Below are 23,477 nucleotides of genomic sequence, written 5' to 3' on the forward strand. Positions count from 1 at the left end.
TTGAAAGAGGATAAAATTCTTTATTGCACATATCAAATACGTATTTCCATTTACATCCTGATCCGTTCTGATAAAAACCTTAAAAAGGTTGGAAGGCAAAAATGTACCAGTTGATGCGGTTTTGCCCTGTCGCTTTGCACCGGTTGCCACCAATGTGATGCTGGTGATGAAAGCCCCGTGATCGCTTTTCTCCTCCGCTCTTGCGCTGGAACGATTCCTGCAATATTGGTTGGCTCTACCCTCATCCCTTGTCAGGGAATCGGAAGCAACTGTCTCTAGAGTTGCGAAGATTTAAGTGTTAGAAAAATGGCACACGTCTCTGTCACAGGCATGGGCAAACTTGGGCCTTTGAGGTGTTTTGGACTCCAACTCCCACCATTCCTAACAGCCTCAGGCCCCTTCCTTTTCCCCCTCAGCCGCTTAAGCGGCTGAGGGGGAAAAGGAAAGGGCCTGAGGCTGTTAGGAATGGTGGGAGTTGGAGTCCAAAACACCTCGAAGACCCAAGTTTACCCATGCCTGCTTTATCACGTACATAACATGAACTCAGCTTTGTTTTTACTATGAGAAGAACTTAAGATTCGGGCCTCAATCCAGTCTTGCATGAAGCTTTCCAACTCTCCCCGAAGAGACAAAATGTGAGCGTAGAAATGCCATCTTCACACAAGAGTCCTCAGCCTGGCTCTTTCCTGAACTAAGTCGCCAAATGCTCCAAAAAAGGCTCTGCTGTGTCCAAATGTGCGAACATAGCCGCCGACAAAACAGGAAACACAGCTCAAGACATCATCAGTGAAACAGCGCATTTGCTTGGAAAAGGACTCTCCAGTCTTGTTTCTTATCAAGACTCTCCAGAGTCTGTTACTGTAAGAAGCGAAGGCAAATTCTACTCCAAGGCAGACCATTCTGCGATATTCCAGTGTGCGTTTCAATGAGTGCTTGCCCAGCAAAGAGAGCCATGTCTCTCCCCTCCCTTTCCTAGGCACATACAGTATTGGATAGTTCCAGTGAATTGTTTCAGTGCGGTGGTTCTTTACTCAGTGACCGATCCCGCTCTCTCCTGGCACGGGAGGGTCTCCATCCAAAGAACCCGCGGCTTTTATTTGACGGTCACCGGCGAGGCCCCGTGGATGGACTCCATCACCGCGGCAAAGCGGCTGCAGAGGTCGTACGGCGAGTTGGGGCGGATCTTGGGCGGCTCCTTGAGGATCAGGCCCTCCGAGGAACAGTCGAAGAGGCGGGAGAGGAGCTCGTTCAGCTTCAGCTGCAGTTCTTCTGCAAGGGAGGAAGACAGCAGACAACACTACGCAACACGATTTTTGCTCCTGGGTTATAAATAATAATAATAATAACAATAATTTTATTTTTGTACCCCGCCTCCATCTCCCCGGGGGGACTCGGGGCAGCTTACAAATAAAAAACGAACATACAATAACATAAAATACCAAAAAACGTGCAAATGAAAATTAAAAAGACATAAAATAAAGTCACAACCATTAATAGAACACAAGTTAAAACACAGCAATAAAATTCATAAAATGAACTGGGCAAAGTGCGCTAAGTGAGACTTGTAAACATGGAGGAAGTTAAAAGTGCTATAAGACCATAGGGGAGAACCTTAAAATGGGGGGTGAAACCCTGAGGCTATATCAAAAAATTAACCATGCAGATGCAACCGATCAAAAAGTAACCGCTAATATGAAAGTTTAACATAAAATGGGTGGTAATTATTCCAGTACCGCCCATTTGTCATTTCATTGGTTCTATCATAAAAACATGGGGAAAGTTTATTAAACTTTTTGGGGATGAACACCTTGCAGCACATTTTGCTCCAGTCCAGTGGTTCTCAACCTGGGGTCCCCACATGTTTTTGGCCTACAACTCCCAGAAATCCCAGCTGTTAGAATTTCTGGGAGTTGAAGGCCAAAAACATCTGGGGACACACAGGTTGAGAACCACTGATCTAGTTTTTCAATGAGTATCTAATTGAGTTTCAACCAATTTGACCAGTTTGTGGCAGCCACAAAGACAAACTTTGTGGAGCATGACTACTTTCAAAGTAAGTACTGCATGATTAAACAGGAAATAACGCTCTCAAACCAGAAACAGAATATTTTTCAAATTTTGTTACATACTGTAATTAAGGGGGAAAGGTCGTAGAATGAGTAAAACTTTAGCTTTGGTTGGGATCAACTTCCCTAAGGTCTCCAAAAAAGGAAAAAGGAAAGAAGGGAGGGAGAACTGATAAGGAAGAAAATCAAAGTAGAAATGATTGCATGGGGGACCCTCTCCAAATCAGTATCTAGCACTTCAACGGAAAACTAACTGCACAGGTGCAGGAAATATCATGTAAGCAATTTCACAGACACCACGAAGAAGAAGGAAGGAAATCAAAGTAGAAATGATTGCATGGGGAACCTTCTCCAAATCAGTATTTAGCACTTCCAAGGAAAGAAAGACATGTCATGGGAAGAATGGCAAAGCTTTGGCTTTGGTTGAAATCTACTGCCCTAAAGCTTTGGAAAAAAAGAAAAAAGGGAGGGAAGGAGAACTGATAAGAAAATCCTATTGCATGGGGAACCCTCTCCAAATCAGTCTCGATGCACTTCCATGGGAAAGAAAGCTACCATTTGTATCTCTTGTGAGAAGGATACTGTAGTTAGAAACCCACAATGGAGAATCCTGCCAATGCCCCACAATCTGCAAGGACACAACCTAAAAGCAAATGCTCAGGATGTTTTACCACCAAGCCGCAACCTGCCCCACCCATCCGGCTCTACAAAACTGCCGTAAAGGGTTATGACAAGCGTTGAAGGGGAAGCTTGCTATTTCATCGTCTTGACGTTTATGTCCTGGGGCACCCTGGAGATGGGTTTGGGCGCATTGCCGGAACAGGCACTCTTTCGTGCTAACAATTGCACTCGTCTGTTTGAGGCATGCAATCTTGAGACGCTGTCATGTTTTACCAGGGAGCGGAGATAGGAGTCCCAATGGCCACCGCAGTCGTTTCCCCGACTTGCGAAAGAGCCAACAAAAGCAAACTAGTGGACAGGCAATTGGAGAGAGAGAGATGGAAATATGTGCCTCTAATCATCCTACACAAGACACTGTTGCATTGCAGCTTTCATTGTCCCTCTCAACTAGCTATATTGATGATTGCCAATTGGAGTTTTGAGCTGAATATGAATGGCTTTGCCCAGAACTGGACACAGGGCTGCTATTCCAAGTGAGGCCTGAGCAAAGCAGAAGAGGGTGCAACTATACCAAACACTCTCCTGGAAGCTGCGAGGAGGAGAAGACATGACAAGGAAAGTGATTCCTAAGAAAAGGGACTGAGAGGCACGCCTTACCATCCATTACTTTGACCATGTAATCGCACCAGCCACCCCGCATGAGCTCTATGGCTTCCAGGTCGTCCTGGGAGAGGTTGTGCTTGGCGATGATGTGGACGCAGGGGATGATCACCTCACCCAGAAGGCCCAGGCCTTCTCCCACGTCCAGATCTTTGTTGCTGTCCAGCAGAGCTGCCGCCATATCATTCAGCTTCTGAAGACAAAGGAAACCAGAAAAAAGCAAAATGTTGGACGTCAGAGCAGAGTCTGGGATTCAAGGATGGCCTGTGTGTACAATGAAAGAGCAGTTATATACTGTTCATCATCACCACCATCAGATGGAGGAAAAGCAGAGCTACTGGTACCAACCAAGAGGCATTTCCTCCTGTAGAGAGCAATGAGCGCCCCATCAGCGCCCCGCTTGGGCCCCTTCTTCTGCAGGGCCAGGTTGTTCTCGCAGGCGTGGATCAGGTAGGTCAGAGCCTCACAGTACCTGAAGGGAGGCAACGAGAGGCAGAGTTGCACCTACCGCCATCATTACCAGCATTACTTGAACCACATCCGCCAGTTCATTGTATCAGGCCTGTTTGGGAAGCGTTTCTCATCCCATTATTATGGAAGACAAGTTGTCTGACAGGTGAGACGTTTACAGAAAAGCTCAAGTAACAATGGGTCCAAGGTTGGTCAGAGGACAACTGGGTTTTCTCCTCAAGAAAATGCCAAGGATTTGCACAATTGCTTGGGTTTCTCTAAAGCAGATACTTGAAGCTCCTCTGCAAGTGCTCTCTTGTCCATTTTAACACCTAACTTCAATCTTGGAGGGGAAGGCAGGCTGTAAATAAAGCCATTCATTGACTGGGGTATGATCTGTCCCACTTTACTCAAGGATTGCTAGCTCTCCTTTTGGGAAACTACATAACTCCTTAAGCCCAAGGGCTTCTCAGGGCCTCACAGAACTGAACCTCCCCTTTTATTCCATTTGAGGAAATCACCAACGTGGTGGCATTGTCTGCTACATACCATTGCAAGGCTTCACCCTTCCACTTTGGGTCCAAGTATACATTGGCCAAACACACTTAAGTGTCCTCACTTCCCACCTAAAAACCAAATTAAACTGAAACAACATTCAAGAGCAGAGCATATCACTTACTGTTTGTTCTGGTAGAACTCCAAGCCGGTTAAGAGGTAAAGAGACACCTTGCGAAACAAACTGTAGTCTTCGTGCCATTTCTGCCCAGAAACAGAAAAGGATCAGGATCGACACTGTGGCGCCCCACATCCACCTTATTTTTCTCATCTAGTTCCTCCCTTCTGAGGGGGATGTATAATAGTCAGCAGAGCTTACTTTCTAATCACAAGATCCTGGGATAGAATTCATCATTCATCAACAAGCCAAACCAAACTGGCAATAGGAAAAAACACTCCAAAGGCAATAATCCAAACAGAGACCCTCACTGTTATGCAGCGTTGCCTGATCTGAATTCTAAAGGTAACTATTCTTTGATTTGAGGTCCACAAGCCATGAAGTCATGTCTGTGACCTTGCTTGTGAGATTTCTCATACCGTTTCTCTGACTTTCTTAATTTGCTTGCTTCTCCCCTAAGATGAAGCCTGAGATTTCTGCTGACCATAGTTGTGTTTTCAGGCAAACTTTCTTGCCCATCTAACTCCTCATCTGGGGTTGCTATGAGATGAGTAGGCGAAAGGTCTTCGCCAGCCGGTGCATCTCTCGTCTTCTGGACTCTGAGATATTTTCCTCACTGAAAAACCCATCCTCTCTCCCAAGCTCTGGAATAACAATCCTCTTATCATCATCAACTGGCTGAACCACAACAGTTCCCACCCCAATGCCAGAGCCGTGCAGAAAGGCCATAGCAATCTATTATTGAGACAAGACGTTCCTTGTGGATTGACACTTTATGCAGCAAACATCCAAGGGAATAGCAGCACAATAATAATAATAATAATAATAATAATAATAATAATAATAATAATAATAATAATAATAATAATAACAACTTTATTTTTATACTCTGCCCCATCTCCCCGAAGGGACTCGGGGCGGCTTACATGGGGCCTGGCCCGATAAAACAAACAAATAACAGTAACAAAGCAATAAAACAATTATCCCAGTAAAAAACATCAACATCAATAAAACAATCATTAAAATCAACAAGCAGGATAGTGTTAAAAACAGGAGACTAATTCGTAGATCCCAGGTAAAGTGTAGAGTGTTACGAAATGGGAAAAGGAAATTTCACAGTTGAATGGACAATAAAGTGCGGTATAAAATGGCAAGACAACAACAACAAATCACTTTTCCAAGACACCAGATTAGCTTTCTATATCTACACACACACACACACACACACACACTACTGAATATGAAGCTGAGAAGGATTAAAGTGAACACCCAGTTGACAGGCTTCCCTGGTTCTTTACCTTGTACTCTTCCATGTCCATCTCATTGGGGCCAATCTCTTTCAACTTGGCCCTTGCCACCTGCATGATGCTGATGGACCTGTTTGCAAAAAAGCGGAAGCAGGAATGAGGCCAAACCCAGAAGGATGTCAGTTGGACCGATATTTACATTTAGCTCCTTCTGTTTCAGGACTCCTAGTATAGGGACCAAAGCTCTTGAGGTCACACTAAAACAGACATGGGGAAACTTGGGCTCTCCAGGTGTTTTGGACTTGAACTCCCACCATTCCTAACAGCCTCAGACCCCTTTCTTTTCCCCCTCAGCCGCTTAAGCGGCTGAGGGGGAAAAGAAAAGGGTCTGAGGCTGTTAGGAATGGTGGGAGTTCAAGTCCAAAACACCTGGAGGGATGAAGTTGGTCCATGCCTGAAGGCGAATGTTCTTCCAGCACACCTTCCAACACAAGAAGAAAATCCCTCCTCTCTTTTGAAATTAACTACCCTTCTCTATCTTCTCTTGAATTAAGATCACCAACCTTTCGTCGTAGCTGAGGTTCTTGTCGGCAAACTGCTCCAGGAGGGTCCTTTCCACCACTTGTTGGGGGGCTTTGTTCTGCAGGAGGTAGATCAGAACGTGCTGAAGTCGGGGGTCGTTCTGCGGCGTTGGCTCCTCGGTGGAGAGCGCGTACAGCCGGGCGTATTCCTCGCGGAATGCCTTTGGAGGGAAAGTTGGGGTCTTAATACTCCAAACAAGGCCACGAAGGGGGTTGAAAGCCATGCAACCCCTTCCCGCCTTGATGTTGCTGGATTCCCAGAAGACCTCATCAAAAGCAATGTGTGCTCAGACTGATAAGAACTGCAATATTAAATTTACTGGAAGGCTACGTAATTTGTATTCCGTGCAAGACTCTGTAGAGGAATACTCTCATGGCCAAGAGCTCTCTCAACTCTAAATCTGATTTGTATGAAGTCTGGAGCCACAAGGGCTTTGCTTTGCATATCAGGGAGGGAACCAATGAAATATCCCTCTTGTATTTATTTTATTTATTTACAGCATTTTTATCCCACCCTTCTCATCCGAGGGGACTCAGGGCGGCTTACAAAGATTGTAGATTGTAGAGGGTTGAATGGGTGCATCAATGTAAGAATTTTTGTATGGAATCTTAAAATAGTAACTATCAAACTAGAACGAAGAATGGAAAATGTTGTAATAGGAAGGTAGAATAATAATAATAATAATAATAATAATAATAATAATAATAATAATCCTAGACACTTGGGAAGTGTTCGACTTGTGATTTTGTGATATGAAATCCAGCATATCTATCTTGTTTGCTGTGTCATAATAAAATAATAATAATAATATATTATACAACAGGAAAAACTCAGCCACTATCAGGACCTTAAGACTGAACTTCAAAGACTCTGGCAGAAACCAGTGCAGGTGGTCCCGGTGGTGATGGGCACACTGGGTGCCGTGCCAAAAGATCTCAGCCGGCATTTGGAAACAATAGACATTGACAAAATTATGATCTGCCAACTGCAAAAGGCCACCTGACTGGGATCTGCACGCATCATCCGAAAATACATCACACAGTCCTAGACACTTGGGAAGTGTTCGACTTGTGATTTTGTGAAACGAAATCCAGCATATCTATCTTGTTTGCTGTGTCATACAATAAAATAATAATAATAGTATCCCGCCACCATCTCCCCCAGAGGAGACTCAGGGCGGCTCACAGAAACAGTATCAATATACAATACATCAATAAACAATAACATGCACCAATTGTAATATTTGCACATTAACCAAAAAGAATAAAAACACACTTATTAAAGACATAGAATTTAAAAACAGTGAGGTTGTAATAGTAGATTAGCAAAGTGCACATCATAGGTTGTAAACTCAAAACATAGATAAAGTGCTACAGATTAGTTTGAGAACATAACTTATGGGAGGTAGCTACAATGGGATGCGAAGAAGGCAGGAAGTGAATATTCAGGCCCAACCACTGTACAGATGTTAGGAAATATTGCATTTGTTTATGTATATATATGTGTACAGATTTCTGTTGGTGTTTTTTTATATAAATATGCCAATTTGGAAATAGAAATAATTTTATGCCACTTTAAACAATAATTTTAAATGACCTCGCTGGGAGGAAAAACTGCAAAAAGGTGCATCAAACCACTCTGAGTTTTCCTTGTCTAAGAAAACTCTATGAAATCCATGGGGTCACCCTAAGTCAAGCAGTGACTCGAAGGACTAAACGTACACAGACACACGCGTGCAAGGACCGTTGCTAGGAGGCACACAAGCAGAATTCCTGCAGTTAAAACTGGGCTTTGCAACTAATGGTTCGCTTCCACCTTGAGTTGGGCCTGCATGCAGCAGACTGGGGAAACCAAGGGCCAGAACTCACCTGAAGAAGATTTCCTTTGAGAGGATTTCCTGAACAATTCCCCACTCCAAATCTATTCATTGTTAGGGGAGAGGGGTGCTAGCTTGCATGCGTGGACACACAATTGCCATGTGAAAGGGGCACCTGGGGCAAGACGTGACAGGCCACCCTCAGAGGAGAAACACATCTGCACGCTCACACTTGCAAGGGTACCTTAACCAGCCCCGCTTCAGACCCATCCCGATCAAAGGTCTGGCGGGCCTTAGCTATCGCCAGGATCACACCTTGCATGGCAGGACTAAGCATCACCTGCCACAAAGAACAGGAAGGAAAAGAGAAAGGAAAGCAGAAAGGAGATCAGGAAAATAGTTGCAGAAAGAGTAAGGACAAGTGAGAGAGAACTTCCAGCTCAAGAAGTCGGGGCTTGTTACACTTTCAGCAGCCACGATGGCAGCCTATTGCAGGGATGCACTGGCCCCCCAGCTGCATACCTCCTCATTATAGCCGTCCGCATCCGACCTGACCAGGATCCTCCCCACACTGGGGATCTCCACTTCAGAGAGCTGGGAGCTGGGAGGAGTGGGATGCTCCCCCGTAGCCACCTCTTGCTCTTCCTCGACCTGAACAGGAAGGCTTGCTTCTTCCGGGTCAGCTTTGGCCGTCTCTACCTCCGTGGACTGTGGCAGCAGAGAGAGAAGGAAGTGAGAGAGAGAAGCCAAGGATGAGGAGAGGAGACGAGCGGAAGGACAGGTTGCAAGTTAGGAGAGTGGAAATTCAAGAGCTTAGCAAGAGGAGGCCCAAACCAATGATCTTCTCACCTGGTTGTACGCTGCCTCTACGCCGTCCTTGTTGAAGGCATCAGCTGCCTTGTCGATGGCTAGAGCGGTCTGCGCCTTGGCAATGGTGGCATGCTGAGAGGAGAGCAAGCCCACCCTGCTGTCAGAGGGACTGGAGTCTTCTGGGGAAAGAAATTTAACCCAAGGTTAGATTTCACAGAGACCACAATATGCGATTTCTCAGAGACCACGGTGGAGAAATGGATTTAATGGCTTGAACGTCTAGCCAGACTGAAGCCACCATCCTAAACACAGAACTTTGGGAACTGCGTTATGGGAGAGCATAAGAGGTGAGGAATATTATACACTATTATAATTGTATATTTATATTACATGTAATATACTCCTGCCAACCTAGAAGTTCGAAAACATGCCAATGTGAGTAGATCAATAGGTACCACTCCGGCGGGAAGGTAACGGCGCTCCATGCAGTCATGTCGGTCACATGACCTTGGAGGTGACTACGGACAACGCCGGCTCTTCGGCTTAGAAATGGAGATGAGCACCAACCCCCAGAGTCAGACATGACTGGACTTAATGTCAGGGGAAATCTTTACCTTTATTACATGTAATATTACTAATAACATTGCAATATAGTGTTATAGTACAATATAGTAATAGGTAATGCTTATACATTAGAGTCTCACTTATCCAACATTCACTTATCCAACGTTCTGGATTATCCCATGCAGTTGGCCTTTTAGTAATCAATGCTTTTATAATCAACATTTTCAATACATTGTGATGTTTTGGTGCTGAATTCATAAATACAGTAATTACTACATAACATTGCTGTGTATTGAACTGCTTTTTCTGCCAAATTTGTTGTTAAACATGATGTTTTGGTGCTTAATTTGTAAAATCATAACCTAATTTGATGTTTAATAGGCTTTTCCTTAACCCCTCCTTATTAACCAATATATTTGCTTATCCAACGTTCTGCCGGCCTGTTTATGTTGGATAAGTGAGACTCTACTGTATTGTGCTATGCTAATAATATAATATACTGTATGTACATATAACTTGTAAGCCGCCCTGAGTCCCCTTGGGGGTGAGAAGGGCGGGATATAAATGTCGCTAATAATAATAACAACAACAACAACAACAACAACAATATGCAAAGCTCACAGACTTTGGCAAGGAAATGCTGGCAAGAGAAAAACCAATGAACTGAACTGAGAACCTTGGGTGATTAAATTTAAATTTTTAAATCAAGGAACTTGAAATAACCCATTTGTTCCATGACTGATGAAGTTTCAGCTTGTCAAGGAAAAGGACAGTGACCATTTGAAAATGATGTATGAGAAACTCCCCACAAATGGAAGATCCTCTTAAGATTGAGAGTGTGCAAGACCTTAAGGGATATGTAGCATCTGTCCCCCTGCAACCGTCTGAACTGAGGATGTACTGGTGTTGGTGTGCCTACTTCTTTCTCTAAAAGGGTCTGCTGCATGCTGAAAAATTGTGCAACTTCTGTTCCAGCCCTGACTCGTTGTACCTGGGGAGACTGTAGGTTAAGTGATGCTGCCTGAATTGGCCAAATTCACCTGGCTCCTCTCACCTTGTCCTGAGTCTGAAGACAGGTACTGAGACTCTATCGATGATGACGACTGGTCGATCTGGGCCATTTTAGAGGCCTGCTCCTCCCACTCGGCCACCTCCTGCTCCAGCTGCCAGTTGTCTGCCTGAATGTGCTGCTTCAGCCCTAGGGGCAGGGCCTCCACTTCGGCCTGGGTCTGCCCATCATCATAGTCTGCCAAGGAAAGAAAAAGGAATACCAAGTGTTTACTTGCGCTTGCTCCCTACCTTCAAACCCTTTTAGGCAGACTCTATGGAGCAGGCATGGGAAAACTGTGGGCCGCCCTCCAGGTGTTTTGAACTTCAACTCCCATCATTCTTAACAGCCTCAGGTCCCTTCATTTTCCCCCTCAGCCGCTTAATGTGAAGATTCTGGGATGGTAGGATGAGCAATCCAATACAGAATCCTAGATTTGGAAGAGACTCACAAAAGGGCCATCCAGTCCAACCCCATCATGAAGGAAAAGCACAAAGCACCCCCAACAGATGGCCATCCAGCCTGTTTAAAAGCCTCCAAAGGAGCCTCCAATGGTCTCCAAGGCAGAGAGTTCCACTGTTGAACAGCTTTTTTATGGTCAGGGAGTTATTCCTAATATCCTTTCCTGTCATTTGAAGCCATTGCTTCTACTCAATTTTCCCAACTTTTTATAACAACCAGCCATGTTTGCTTTTCACATTCTTTGGTGGGCCTTACCAACAGCAAAGTGTGGCAGCTTCTTGTTGATGTACATGAGGCAGTAGGCGCTGGCATTCCTCAGGCCCCCGAAGGAGTCCCTCTCCAGCTCTTCCCAGGAGGACTCTGTCACAGAGACATCGTTGTACTTGAGCCAGCACTTCCGGGGCTGATGGTAGATGTAGGCCCAGTAGTGGCCCGCATTGGCCTGCCCTTCGTGGACCAAGACCGCATGCAAGTGATACGGGACCTGCAAAATAGGCACACTGCTGGCTTTAAGGTCTATTTCCAGCGAACGAAGCAAGACGGCTGCTCAAGGCAGATGCCGGCACGCATTCCCAGCTGTTGCTCCTCTTTAAAACTGCCCATTCACACAACTGCAGCTTAGCCCAGAGATTCCTTTCCTCCTAGAGAAACAGGGCTCCAAGGAGAGCGATCGTGACAATGCCCTCTTCAGCTTTGGGGAATGCTATGCTGCCTCGAACTAAACATGGAGCCAGGAAATCAAAATCACACAAAATGACACTGAAAATAGGACGCTGGAACTTTAGCTTTGTAAGAGGAGAAGCCAAGAGCCAGGTCCTGCAGAGTCTGAAACACACCCGCCATCTGTTATGTCACATGGGAGAGGGAAACAGCAGCGAGTTCTCCAAGCAGGATAGAGTGAGATCTCTTAACAAAATGGGCTGAATGGTCTCAGCAAGGAGGAGGGAGAAGAGCGGACACAGACCAACGATGCCAATGTCCTCCTACCTGCTGCAGTCGAGGGTCGCAGTACATCTGGTCAACGGAGGCAGACAGCAGCGCAATCGAGTCCTTCAGGTCTGTCAAAGCAACCCAACACTCAGGTTTGAGGCTTCCTTTTCCTACCAACATCTAAAAGGTGCGTATTTTACTTATGGCACTTACTCATACTAAATATGTTTCATCTTGTGTCAACAAAGACACAAGTGATAGAAGTATAACTCAGTACTTGGTCTCAGTTCTGTACTCACTTTGACAACTTACTTTCAGTAAAACAAGCTTTACTAATGATGACAACAATACATTGTTATTGTTGTTGTTATTTCTTACCCGCTAGGGTTCAGAATAACTACACTTCCCTGTGTTCTAAATGTTTGTTTTCTTAACACAAGCTCTGACCAGCCCTGGGCACAGCTGATGGAAACCAGTGACTCTGCTCCCAAATTCATGAAGTATTCAATATTTTCCAGTGGATTTTAACTTGTGTTTTAATAATGTTTTATCTCTTGTTTTAATGACGCTTTGAGCTGCAGGGAGAGGCGAGTAATATATTTATTGTGGTTGAGCTAAAGTCCCTGTGTACTGACCGTTGATGTCTTGCTCGACCTCTCTTCTCCACCGCTGCAGGCAGGTCATCACCAGATGGACTTCTTCCTCTGTAATCCCATGGGGAGCTGGGGACTCGGGCATCTCCACAGGCGGTGTGGATGACCTCAAGGGCCCACTGGCTTCCTCCGGAGGAGATGCGGCTTGGGAAGCAGAGGCCTCATCACCTCCTTCACTTGGTGTTACTGTCACCCTATGGAATGGAATGGATGGGACAGGTGACGGGTGCCTGGGCTTCCACAAATGGAAATCTAGAAAGACCCACTTTAAATGCCTGGCAAAACAAGCTGCAACCATCACAGCATCACCCAGATTTCAACCAAATCCCATAAGAAGAAAGTCACCCAGGAAAGGTAAAGGAAGCGATTCCAAAATTTCGGATTAGGCTATCAGGTGAGAAAAGTGACCAAAGTGTTCCCCTGGCCTGAAAAAAAAATACTAATGTTTACCTGCTTTGGATGAAAGGCGGCTTTGAAATTTGGGACTCTGTTGAGGCTTCGGTATTGGCTGTCAATGGCCGGGAACTGGCAAACTCAAGAACGTACTGCAGCATGTCTAGCAAGGGGAAGCGCCCTGCACCAGAACCGTATCTCATATATCTAAACACAACCAAAAAAGCATCATTGGAGGGAATCACAGCAACCACTTCCACTCTCAAACATGGTAAGTGCTATTGTTTTCCCCTTAAGGAACACATCAAGGCTTTACTGACAGCATGTTCAGCCTCTGTGGATCTGAAGGTCACAAGTTCACATGGAAAACCCACTTACTGTTCCAATTTCTGCTGCAGAACTGTGATCTGCTCTTTCAGTCTCTTGATCTCCTCTCTCTTAGCTTGAATCAGCCCCTTGTTACTGTACAGGAACCTAAAGAAAAAGAATATATATGTATATGTATATATGTGTGTGTGTTTATATTCACTCCTCAATCCTCACCCCATTTGCAAGAACACATGCTCGCAGACCCCTCACCTGTCCATATAAACAACCTGAGGGAACTCCAGCTTGTTGTGTATCTTCTCCGGCTGCCCAAGTGACTGGTTGAACTCAAACCGGGAAAGTTCAAAAGTCAGGACCGGAGGCAGCTTGGTGAACCAGCGCTGGGAAGAGATGGGAGGTTTCAAAGCAGGAATGGTTTCTCACCCAATGAAATCGCCATACAAGAAGCATCTAACTGCAGCAGACATTTAGAGCATCGCATTCCAACACATTTGTCAGGCCTATGGTTGGTTTATGATGTCTATTGGAATAATCAGTGAAGATTGAAGGTTTTTACAGAGAGAGAAGACGAGAGGGCAATGCACACTGAAAGGGAGGATAGAAAATTGCAAAAAGGAAGCCTACCATAAGGTTAAGCACTGTACTTTTACCCTCCGAAAATACAGAGGCAGATGTTCTTGTCTGCTCAGGTAACAGGCAGGCTTCAATAGAAAGAGAGACATTTTTATCAGGCTGACATGTTATGGCTCCTTCACAAGGCACAAGCCTGGCAAAGGTCCCATGGGGCAGTGATTTTATGCATCTGGCGCCACTAGCTTTGTGTGTGATGTCAGCCATAAATGACATACATTTGTTATCATTTCTACACTTTGTCTAAACAATCTCCAATGCTTTCTTGTTTGTGGCAGCTGAGATTTTGACATTCTGTGCAAGCAGAGGAGACTCACTTCTTGCCTGTATTGCACCGACTGGCTGCTTGAAGACGCTTCAGTCTCCTTCTCCAGTATGGCTCCTTCCAGACACTCCTGCAGGTCCTTATAGCCATTCACCTGCAAGGGATACTGGCCAAAGGTCTCAATCTTGGAGAAGGCCTTGCCTGGACACAAGAGAAGGACATGGAAGATGTATTTAAAACAGAAATGGGCAAACTTCAGCCCTCCCTCCAGGTGTTTCGGCCTTCAACTCCCACAATTCCTACGGTGAAGTCCAAAAAACCTGGAGGGCCGAAGTTTGCCCATGCCTGATATTACAGTGTGGTTAGTGCAAACAACATCGATAAGTTGACCACCCTGCTCCAAACACCTCAAAACAAATAAACAAACAAACTCATCTCTTGCCCCCAGACTTCAGTAGGAAAGCATTCTGCTTTGGTTGGATTCGGCCACTGCTCTTCAGCACAACTGTTAATAAAACTGGCCTATAATGTAATAAGCTGAAACCATCAATCAAACACTTTATGAATCACCAGCTTACCTTCATGAATACCTTCAGACAGGAAAGTTCCATAAAAGAGCTGAACCATGGGGTTCTCGGACTTATTCTGGGAGCTACGGATTCAGGGGAGAATAAAGGAACATTATATAGCAATGTGGGTCTTTTTTCAATATTTTCAATGTCTTAATTAAATATTATAGAATCCCAAAACATTAAAAACCTAATACACTTGTCTTATCCCCACAAAAACAAAGTTTGTGCAATCTAATAAACCTTTTCCATGTTTTTATGATAGAACTAATTAGGAAATAACATTTATAACCCAGGAACATAAATTGTGCTTCCTAGTGTAATGTGTTTGTTGATTGCTAAAGCAATGTGTTTTGAAAAGTTCCAGCACTTTTATCATTAGGAGACTGAGCAAGAAGTCACACCGGTCTTATACGTTCCTTAAACATTCAATTGAGTTCATTGGGTGGTTTAAGCCCAGTTCATGGATTTAAGTAGACAGTTTGGCTACAAAGTTCATCTCTGTTCAAGTTATGATGGGTGAATCAAAGCAAGCTCTTCAACTGGTCAAGTACTCCATTTGCCCAGAAGTAAGACTTCTATATATCATTGTGGAAGATATGGGATTTTATTTAATTCAAGAGCCCATACCCAACCCTCATGCATGGTGCAACACAATGAGGAATATCCGATTTAATCTCCCCATGATAGTTTTCATCCTGTCCAATGTCAAGTTAAAATTCAGCTCCATTCCATGCCAACTACCCAGTGAAAGCTTCTATGGACTTACTTAACATTCGCAGCCAGCTGGAAAGCGTCCTCCAGCCAATCCAGAAGCTTGTGGGTAAACTCACTCACGTCTTGCTAACAAGTCAAAGAGAGGGAAATATTTTCATGAGTGCCAGGTTTCGTTTTTTTAAAGCTATTACAGACCTTGTTGCATTTTCTTTTTGCAATTTGCTCAAGGATATTGATACCAAATACACAGGAACTGCAGGCATAAAAAAAGGGAATGCAAGCTCTATTGCAGTGACAAAGCTAGACCCAAACCAATCTTGGGTTTCTTTTTAAGCATAACTGAACCAAAACGAGAGCCAGCATGTTACACTAGAGCAGGCGTGGGCAAATTTTGGCCCTCCAGGTGTTTTGGACTCCAACTCCCACCATTCCTAACAGCCTCAGGCCCCTTCCTTTTCCCCCTCAGCCGCTTAAGCGGCTGAGGGGGAAAAGGAAAGGGCCTGAGGCTGTTAGGAATGGTGGAAGTTGAAATCCAAAACACCTGGAGGGCCAAAATTTGCCCATACCTGCTTCTACGGGGTTTTTAAACATCTGAATATGGCCTAAAATGGCAAGGATGCTAAGTGACCATGTTGCAACCGGATGGCAGAGATCTAGGGATGGACCCATGACTTGCTTTACCTGCTGTTCCTCAGGAGACCGGAAGGCGCCTCTGAGAAGTTCAAGGGCTGCAGTGGGATCCACAAATTTGCGGCGCGTTCCCAGCATTAGGGCAAAAAGGCACTGGAGTTCCAGCATGAAGGCGATATTCCTCTTTTTCTACAAGGGGGGAAAAATAAGGAATTCCACATGTTATGCCATGTGTGGGGAGAGACTGTACTGTTTTAAGTTGCTTAAAATGCCTTATTTTTATTATCTTTGGCTACAGAACATGATAAAGGTATAGAAATAAACAGCAACTTCAACAGCTGCCCTTCGGGAAGTATTAATGAAGTGTATACTATTAAAAGAACAGTGGGGTTTTTTTTTCAATGAAGTCAGTTGCAGGAACAGCTGCTGGTGTTTAGAATCCAGATCTGCTGCTGGAGGTTTATTTGGGAGATGAGATTCATGCAGGCGGCTCATCTGATCCACTTTCCTGGGCTTCACCTTCACACTCTATGCGTCATGGACGGGCCACGGAAGCGGCAACCGGCTTTGCAGCCAAGAAAAACAAGGTACTTGCCCTCTCCTGAACATGGCCTCACACCCTAGATTTAGACAATGACATACAAGCAAGGCATGAGACATACGCTTCGGCTGCAGCAGTTGTCACTTCCAGAGTCTGGAGTGTAGCTGAGCACCAGCCGCCGGAATTCGGGAAGCTGGAAAAGAGACTGAGAAAAAGCCCTAAATTAAACGACTACCTCACTGGATCCAGACAAGTGCATACATAATATGACCTCAAATCCATTCCTCTTGGCAAATTCATGGCTGCTTCCAATATTTTTTCCTAAACACAGGGAGTTTCTGTATAGGAAAAAAATGTTGTGTCGACCCAACGTCACTTTGACATGAGCCCTGGCTTTCCATCTGTCAGCAACTCATTTAGAGAAAGACTTTAAAGCAGGCCTCTTCAACCTGTGTCCCACCTCTTGTTTGGGCTTCCAACTCCCAGAATCCCTAGCCAGTTTGTTCAATGGTCAGAAATTCTGGGAGTTGACGGCCCAAAGAGCTGGAGGGTCGCAGGTTGAAGAGGCCTGCTTTAAAGCATCTGCCATCCAAACCAATGGAGCTAGCTCATTTCAAATGCTTGCTTTCTTCCATGACACTGAAAGGGGGGGAGGGGGCAGCCCAAACATTATGGGAATTATTAAGATCGTCTCCTCCCCAAAAGTAAGAAGAAAGCAGAATTTAGAACACCGGTTTACCAGAACATGCCATTATATGCATGACATATAATGGAGACAACCATAATGGCTTATGTGAAAGCTTGGCTGTGCTTCCCCTTCTTTCACCCTAAAACTCAGGAAAGATGATGTTGCACCAAAAGCTAAAAGGCGAGGTGGGTAACAACAACAACAACAACAATCTTCAGAAGATATTTATGCTGAATACACAGGAATTTCATACATTACATACATGAAGATGCCAGTCACAGATGCAGGTGAAACGTCAAGAGAAAATGCTGCTTGAACATAGCTGTACAGCCTGGAAATCACACAACACCCCAGTAATTTCAGCCATGAAAGCCTTAAAAATACACTGAACTATTGTTGTTGTTGTTGCTATTGTTATTATTATTATTCAGCCCAAGAGAGGATGGCATCTTCTACCACCTATCCTATAGCAAGTACACAATAACAACCCAGGAAGCACTTTTATACTAATTCCATCAGTGCAAATTCTGATAGGCAGCCACAACTTTCCAGGGCTTTATTTTTTCAATTACTCTTAAGCTTGCCTGGTTTGCTATGACATGGTATGACATCCTTAGCCCATGACACCGAAAAGCCTTTGCAGCACCCTTTTTCTTACCTGTATGACTGCACTAAACCAGCAAGTGTTTCCAATGTTTTTCAGCCCCACCGGCCATTCTCCATTTCTCCGCCAGTCGTTCAGGGTAGTTTGCTCTCCCCAGACCTCGCAACGTTTCCTCTTTGAGCGATTTGTGTTTTCAGTCACGTCACACACACAGGGCCTGCCAGGTAGATATAGTGCAAGAAGTAACCGCACTGGGGTAGAGCTATGCCGCTTCTGGTATCTCTTACTCCTAATGATGTGCAGCTACAGAAAAAGAATATGAAGCCAAGGTCCTCCAATATGGGAGGCTTCTTTGCTAGTCAAAAAATCTTCCCGCTCACAAGAATAGTCAAGAGCACAGATGTGCAATCCTATATTAACAGACCTATATTGGCTGAATTCTGCCCACATGGACAATCTGCTCAAAAAGGGAGATCAGAATATATGTTAGCCGGGTTTCCCAGATGGTTTGCTACAAAGAGACCAAAAAACATCTTACTCATTCACAGCTGCATTTGGATCCTGATCTGTGACCTGGGCACCTTGAAAATCCTGGACGTCAGAAGGAATGCCTTCCTGAAGAGAAGCTCCATCATCTTGTGTTACACCAACTGGAAGCCAAGGAGAGCAGATATAAGGAAACACACACACACACAGGGAGCACAACCTGCCCTCCAATGCCCTTTCATCCCTTCCCTTATCTGAGTCAGAAGGAGGGAGTTTGAAGCAGGCCCCAAAGATACAAACATATGTCAACGGCAAGAGAATGATGCATAGTGGCTAAAAGGCACTTGCCTGCTGCCTGCTCCAGGACAAGCACACTTCTTCCACCATAGGATGCCTCTGTGGCTGTGCCCTCTTGGCTGGATTCTTTGGCATGAGCCTCAGAGAGGAAGCCAACCGCCTGCACAAGGTTTCCATTGGCAGCCTAGAGATAAAGGGCAAGAAATATTGCAACACTAATGCTACATGGTTGTTGCGCAGATGCATCAAGCCATATCACATCAGCTCGTGATGAGCAGAAGTGAAGGTTCTTTTGTCCCAAATACATTAGCACAGAACTTTCCAAACTTTTCGTGTTGGTGACGCGCTTTTTAGATATTCATCCTTTCTCGACAGCAATTCGGTTTTACCAGCAAGCAGGAGGTTAAACCAACTAATAGTTTCATACAATATATATTATATATATTGTATATAAATTTCAAACTGTTACACTTTTTTCCTTTACATTTCTTATGTCCTACATAATGGGGTTCATCACAAACATTGTTGTCAACCCATTTTCTTTTTTTAATTAGAAAGTTATCCCTTTTAGTGGTCATTACAGAAGCTCAATCAACAAATTGTGCAAATCATAAATGTTATAACAGTCCCTACACTTGAACTGCACCAGCAATCTACTTCTGTAGGTTTTTAAGCGGAAGCAGGATGGGCATCCAAGGGCACTCTGATTGTGTATTCCTGCCTGACTGAAGGGAGTTGGACTAGATGCCCTTTGGAGGTCTTTTCCAACTCTCTTGAAGTATAGACTGCCTGGGAGTCCAGTGGAGCCTCCTTTGAACTGAGGCTGGATGGCTGTGTGTTGCAACACACTGTTGGGAAAGTTCAACATGAGCAACTTCATAAGACTACTGGAGTAGGAATGCTGGAAACCAAGAGGACATCTAGAAGGTCCTCAGGTGGACCAGACTGTCATCTGAGGACATTTACCTTTAAGGCCTCATGGAGGAACAAAGGATCTTGGATGCCTGTGATCTCTCTCAGCTGGTTGATGAGAACACTGGAGTTCTGATTGCAATGAAACAGAGAAAAGACGTCAGACAGGGAATCATACAAACAGAATCACCGCATCAAAAGGCCAGTATTGCCAGAGATATACAGTTTGAAGAACAATTGTTGTTTGCTGAATTGAGATTTGGCATAGACCTGAGCCAGGCAATGAATTGGAGGAAAGGGTCCCTGCCCTGACAAGTTTGCCTTAGTACAATCCAATCCCAAAGGTCCTGGAGATGTTACATGGGAGGTAAAGAGCAGCTGATGGAAGTGTTGCACTCATAAGCACAACAAACCAATAAATGTTGATGAGACATATGGCAGCCTCTGCTATGAGCAGGATTGTTATATTATTATATTTGGTTTGTTGTGTGTTTTCCAGGCTGTATGGCCATGTTCCAGAAGTATTCTCTCCCGATGTTTCACCCACATCTATGGCAGGCATCCTTAGAGGTTGTGACAACCTCTGAGGATGCCTGCCATAGATGTGGGTAAAACATCGGGAGATAATACTTTATTATTATTATTGTTTATACTGTTTTAATTGTTTTAATTTGCTTTTTGTTTTGTATTGTTATATTGTGTGTTGAGGCCTTGGCCTTTGTAAGCCGCATCGAGTCCTTCGGGAGATGCTAGCGGGGTACAAATAAAGTTTAATAATAATAATAATAATAATAATAATAATAATATAGTCATACAGTACAGTATAATAATATATAATGCTTATATAGTGCTTATATTGTGCTATACTAATAATATAATATATTGTATGTATATATAACTTGTAAGCCGCCCTGAGTCCCCTTCGGGGTGAGAAGGACAGGATATAAATGTCGCTAATAAATAAATAAATAAATATTATTATTACTATTTCAGATTGAGATGGAAAACTGGTTGTGTAGTTAGCCTGGCATCTCTGCCAAGCAATCTGCCCCTTGAAATGCTTGCATTTTTTAATGTGCCGCTGCACATAGCATTCAACAGCAAATACTATTTTCCGCATTATATTTGATGGCGCATTAGATTCAAGGAAACATGGTCTTCGGCGGTGCCCTTGCAAGGTCTTGTTCGACTTCCCTCCTTCCTAGAACCCTTAAAGTGGTTTGGAAAACTCTAAAGAGTCTAAGCTCTTCTTAACCAGCAGATTGCAGGGCCGTTTGGAGCGTGTCTCTGGCACCTTGTTCCAAATGAGAGATGACCAACCCCCCAAAGGCATGCGCGGAGGTCTGAAAATAGCTCCCCGCTGAACCCCCTGCGAATTCCCCAGGCTCCTAATATGTCAGGCAGCATCTGATATTTCCTCAATGTTTTCTTTAATGGACACACCCACTTTTTCGGATAAAGAAACAATTTGGCATGTAATGGCAACAAGTTGCCTTTAACTATATGAATGGTATGTTAGATTATTATTAATCACGGATGGCCATGATTAGCTCTCCTAATTCGCTGCACTGTTGAAATTACCTCTCCACCAAGACTATGGACTGAAGCGCCATGTTATCACCTCTTTCAATGGCCATGTTTTTACTCTGTTGAAGCTGTGTTATTGATCTAATGTGATTGTTATGTATTTTATATTGTTGTATTTTATATTGTTGTATTTTATATTGTGTATTTTATACTATTATGCTTGTTATGTATTTTATATTGTTGTAGTTTATATTGTGTATTTTATATTATTGTGATTATTATGTATTTTATATTGTGTATTTTATACTATTGTGACTGTTATGTATTTTATATTGTGTATTTTATACTATTGTTATTGTTATGTATTTTATATTGTTGTATTTTATATTGTGTATTTTATACTATTGTGATTGTTAAGTATGTTATATTGTTGCATTTTATATCGTGCATTTTATACTATTGTGATTGTTATGTATTTTATATTGTTATAGTTTATATCGTGTATTTTATACTATTGTGATTGTTATGTATTTTATATTGTGTATTTTATACTGTTCTATATTTTATTGTATGTTGTTGGGCTTGGCCCCATGTGAGCCTCCCTGAGTCCCTTTGGGGAGGGAGATGGGGCGGGATATAAAAATAAAATTATTATTATTATTTGAAACACAACAAGATAAGTCCACAGCAGACATTCTGCTAGCTGTTGAATTATATTATTAACATAATTATCAATAACAATTATTAATAACACACATAATAATAATAATAAGTGTGTTATTAATAATTGTTATTGATAATTATGTTAATAATATAATTCAACAGCTAGCAGAATGTCTGCTGTGGACTCATCTTGTTGTGTTTCAAATAATAATAATAATAATAATAACCATTGATCATATCCTCAGCTGCTGTAAGAAAATTGCACAGACAGACTACAAACAGAGGCACAACTATGTGGCCCAAATGATTCATTGGAACCTATGCCTCAAGTACCACCTCCCTGCAGTTAAGAACTGGTGGGATTACAAACCTGCAAAGGTTGTGGAAAATGAGCACGCAAAGATACTGTGGGACTTCCGAATCCAGACTGACAAAGTTCTGGAACACAACACACCAGATATCACAGTTGTGGAAAAGAACAAGGTTTGGATCATTGATGTTGCCATCCCAGGTGACAGTCGCATTGACGAAAAACAACAGGAAAAACTCAGCCGCTATCAGGACCTCAAGATTGAACTTCAAAGACTCTGGCAGAAACCAGTGCAGGTGGTCCCGGTGGTGATGGGCACACTGGGTGCCGTGCCAAAAGATCTCAGCCGGCATTTGGAAACAATAGACATTGACAAAATTACGATCTGCCAACTGCAAAAGGCCACCCTACTGGGATCTGCACGCATCATCCGAAAATACATCACACAGTCCTAGACACTTGGGAAGTGTTCGACTTGTGATTTTGTGAAACGAAATCCAGCATATAGATCTTGTTTGCTGTGTCATACTCTGTCGTTGTGTCAATAATAATAGTAATATATCAGGCCTGGGCCAACTTGAGCCTTGCTTCCCTCAAGGGGTTTTGGACTTCAACTCCCAGCATTCCTAGCAGCCTCAGGCCCTTTCTTTTTCCCCCTCAGCCTCTTAGATTATATCAGGCTTGGGCCAACTTGGGCCTAATTTCCCTCAGGGGGTTTTGGACTTCAACTCCCAGCATTCCCAGCAGCCTCAGGAAAGGGCCTGAGGCAGCTAGGAATGCTGGGAGTTGAAGTCCAAAACACCCTGCGGGAAGGAAGGCCCAAGTTGGCCCAGGCCTGTTTCTTCAGGAGAGTAGATGGATGGCTGGGCCTTCCCGCGGGCCCCTTCCCCGCCCTGCTCACCGGTGCCGGGCTCCCTCCGCAGGCCGCCTCCCCTTCAGGCCTCGCCGCCGTCATCCCGCTCCGTCCGCCCGGAGACGCGCCTCAGCAGCGTCTGCCTTCCCTTCACTCGCTTCAACGGACGCCCGCGCGCCCGGCCACGCCCACCCGACCCTGCCGCCCAATCAGCGCGGCCCGCGGGCTCCCCTCCCCGCCCCCGCCCCTCCCGCCTCTCCACCAATCGGAACCCTGCATCCTCACTCAACTCGCCTCATTCGCGCCTGTCAATTTTGTTTTCCCACTCCCCGCGCGCTTCGGTGATTGGCTGAGCTCTGCCACAAGCCACGCCTCCTCCCTCCTAGGCTCATAATAACACTATAATATTAATATATATTTATCCATAGTATTAACAATAATATTGCAATATCATATTATATAGATACATATAGTGTTGACAAT

General features: G+C 44.1%; 1 protein-coding gene across 5 annotated transcripts; it reads right to left on the reverse strand.

The window, feature by feature from the left end:
• usp28 (ubiquitin specific peptidase 28) lies at positions 1-23,185 on the reverse strand. Of its 5 annotated transcripts, none has more exons than XM_016996680.2 (26): positions 23,043-23,185; positions 19,696-19,773; positions 18,781-18,913; positions 18,485-18,596; positions 18,001-18,163; positions 16,776-16,859; positions 16,165-16,302; positions 15,536-15,609; positions 14,776-14,849; positions 14,250-14,398; positions 13,555-13,682; positions 13,354-13,449; positions 13,033-13,182; positions 12,565-12,776; positions 11,987-12,057; positions 11,255-11,483; positions 10,544-10,735; positions 8,965-9,101; positions 8,638-8,823; positions 8,360-8,455; positions 6,281-6,459; positions 5,769-5,847; positions 4,477-4,556; positions 3,696-3,819; positions 3,345-3,540; positions 1-1,269 (listed from the first exon to the last, which is right to left on the reverse strand). In XM_016996680.2, the coding sequence occupies exons 1-26, from the start codon at positions 23,094-23,096 to the stop codon at positions 1,094-1,096; spliced, it is 3,390 nt and encodes a 1,129-aa protein (XP_016852169.1). In that variant the 5' UTR covers positions 23,097-23,185; the 3' UTR covers positions 1-1,093. The 5 variants fall into 5 exon arrangements, with proteins under 5 accessions (XP_016852169.1, XP_008117088.1, XP_016852170.1 ...); XM_008118881.3 differs by having other exon boundaries at positions 8,965-9,104; XM_016996681.2 differs by lacking the exon at positions 8,360-8,455 and having other exon boundaries at positions 8,965-9,104.
• Between the last annotated feature and the right edge of the window lie 292 nt (positions 23,186-23,477).

The sequence above is a fragment of the Anolis carolinensis genome, unplaced genomic scaffold (assembly GCF_035594765.1).
Source record: "Anolis carolinensis isolate JA03-04 unplaced genomic scaffold, rAnoCar3.1.pri scaffold_8, whole genome shotgun sequence".
NCBI lineage: Eukaryota > Metazoa > Chordata > Lepidosauria > Squamata > Dactyloidae > Anolis > Anolis carolinensis.

What these genes read in the sequence shown, in the direction of transcription:
- usp28 (XM_008118881.3), bottom strand. Translation starts at nt 23,096, where the DNA reads ATGACGGCGGCGAGGCCTGAAGGGGAGGCGGCCTGCGGAGGGAGCCCG. An exon ending in CGGTGCAATACAGGCAAGAA is followed by an intron (nt 13,683 to 14,249) that starts GTGAGTCTCCTC and finishes ATCTCTTCCCAG; the next exon opens with CGCTGGTTCACCAAGCTGCC. An exon ending in CAGGTTGTTTATATGGACAG is followed by an intron (nt 13,450 to 13,554) that starts GTGAGGGGTCTG and finishes CTTTTTCTTTAG; the next exon opens with GTTCCTGTACAGTAACAAGG.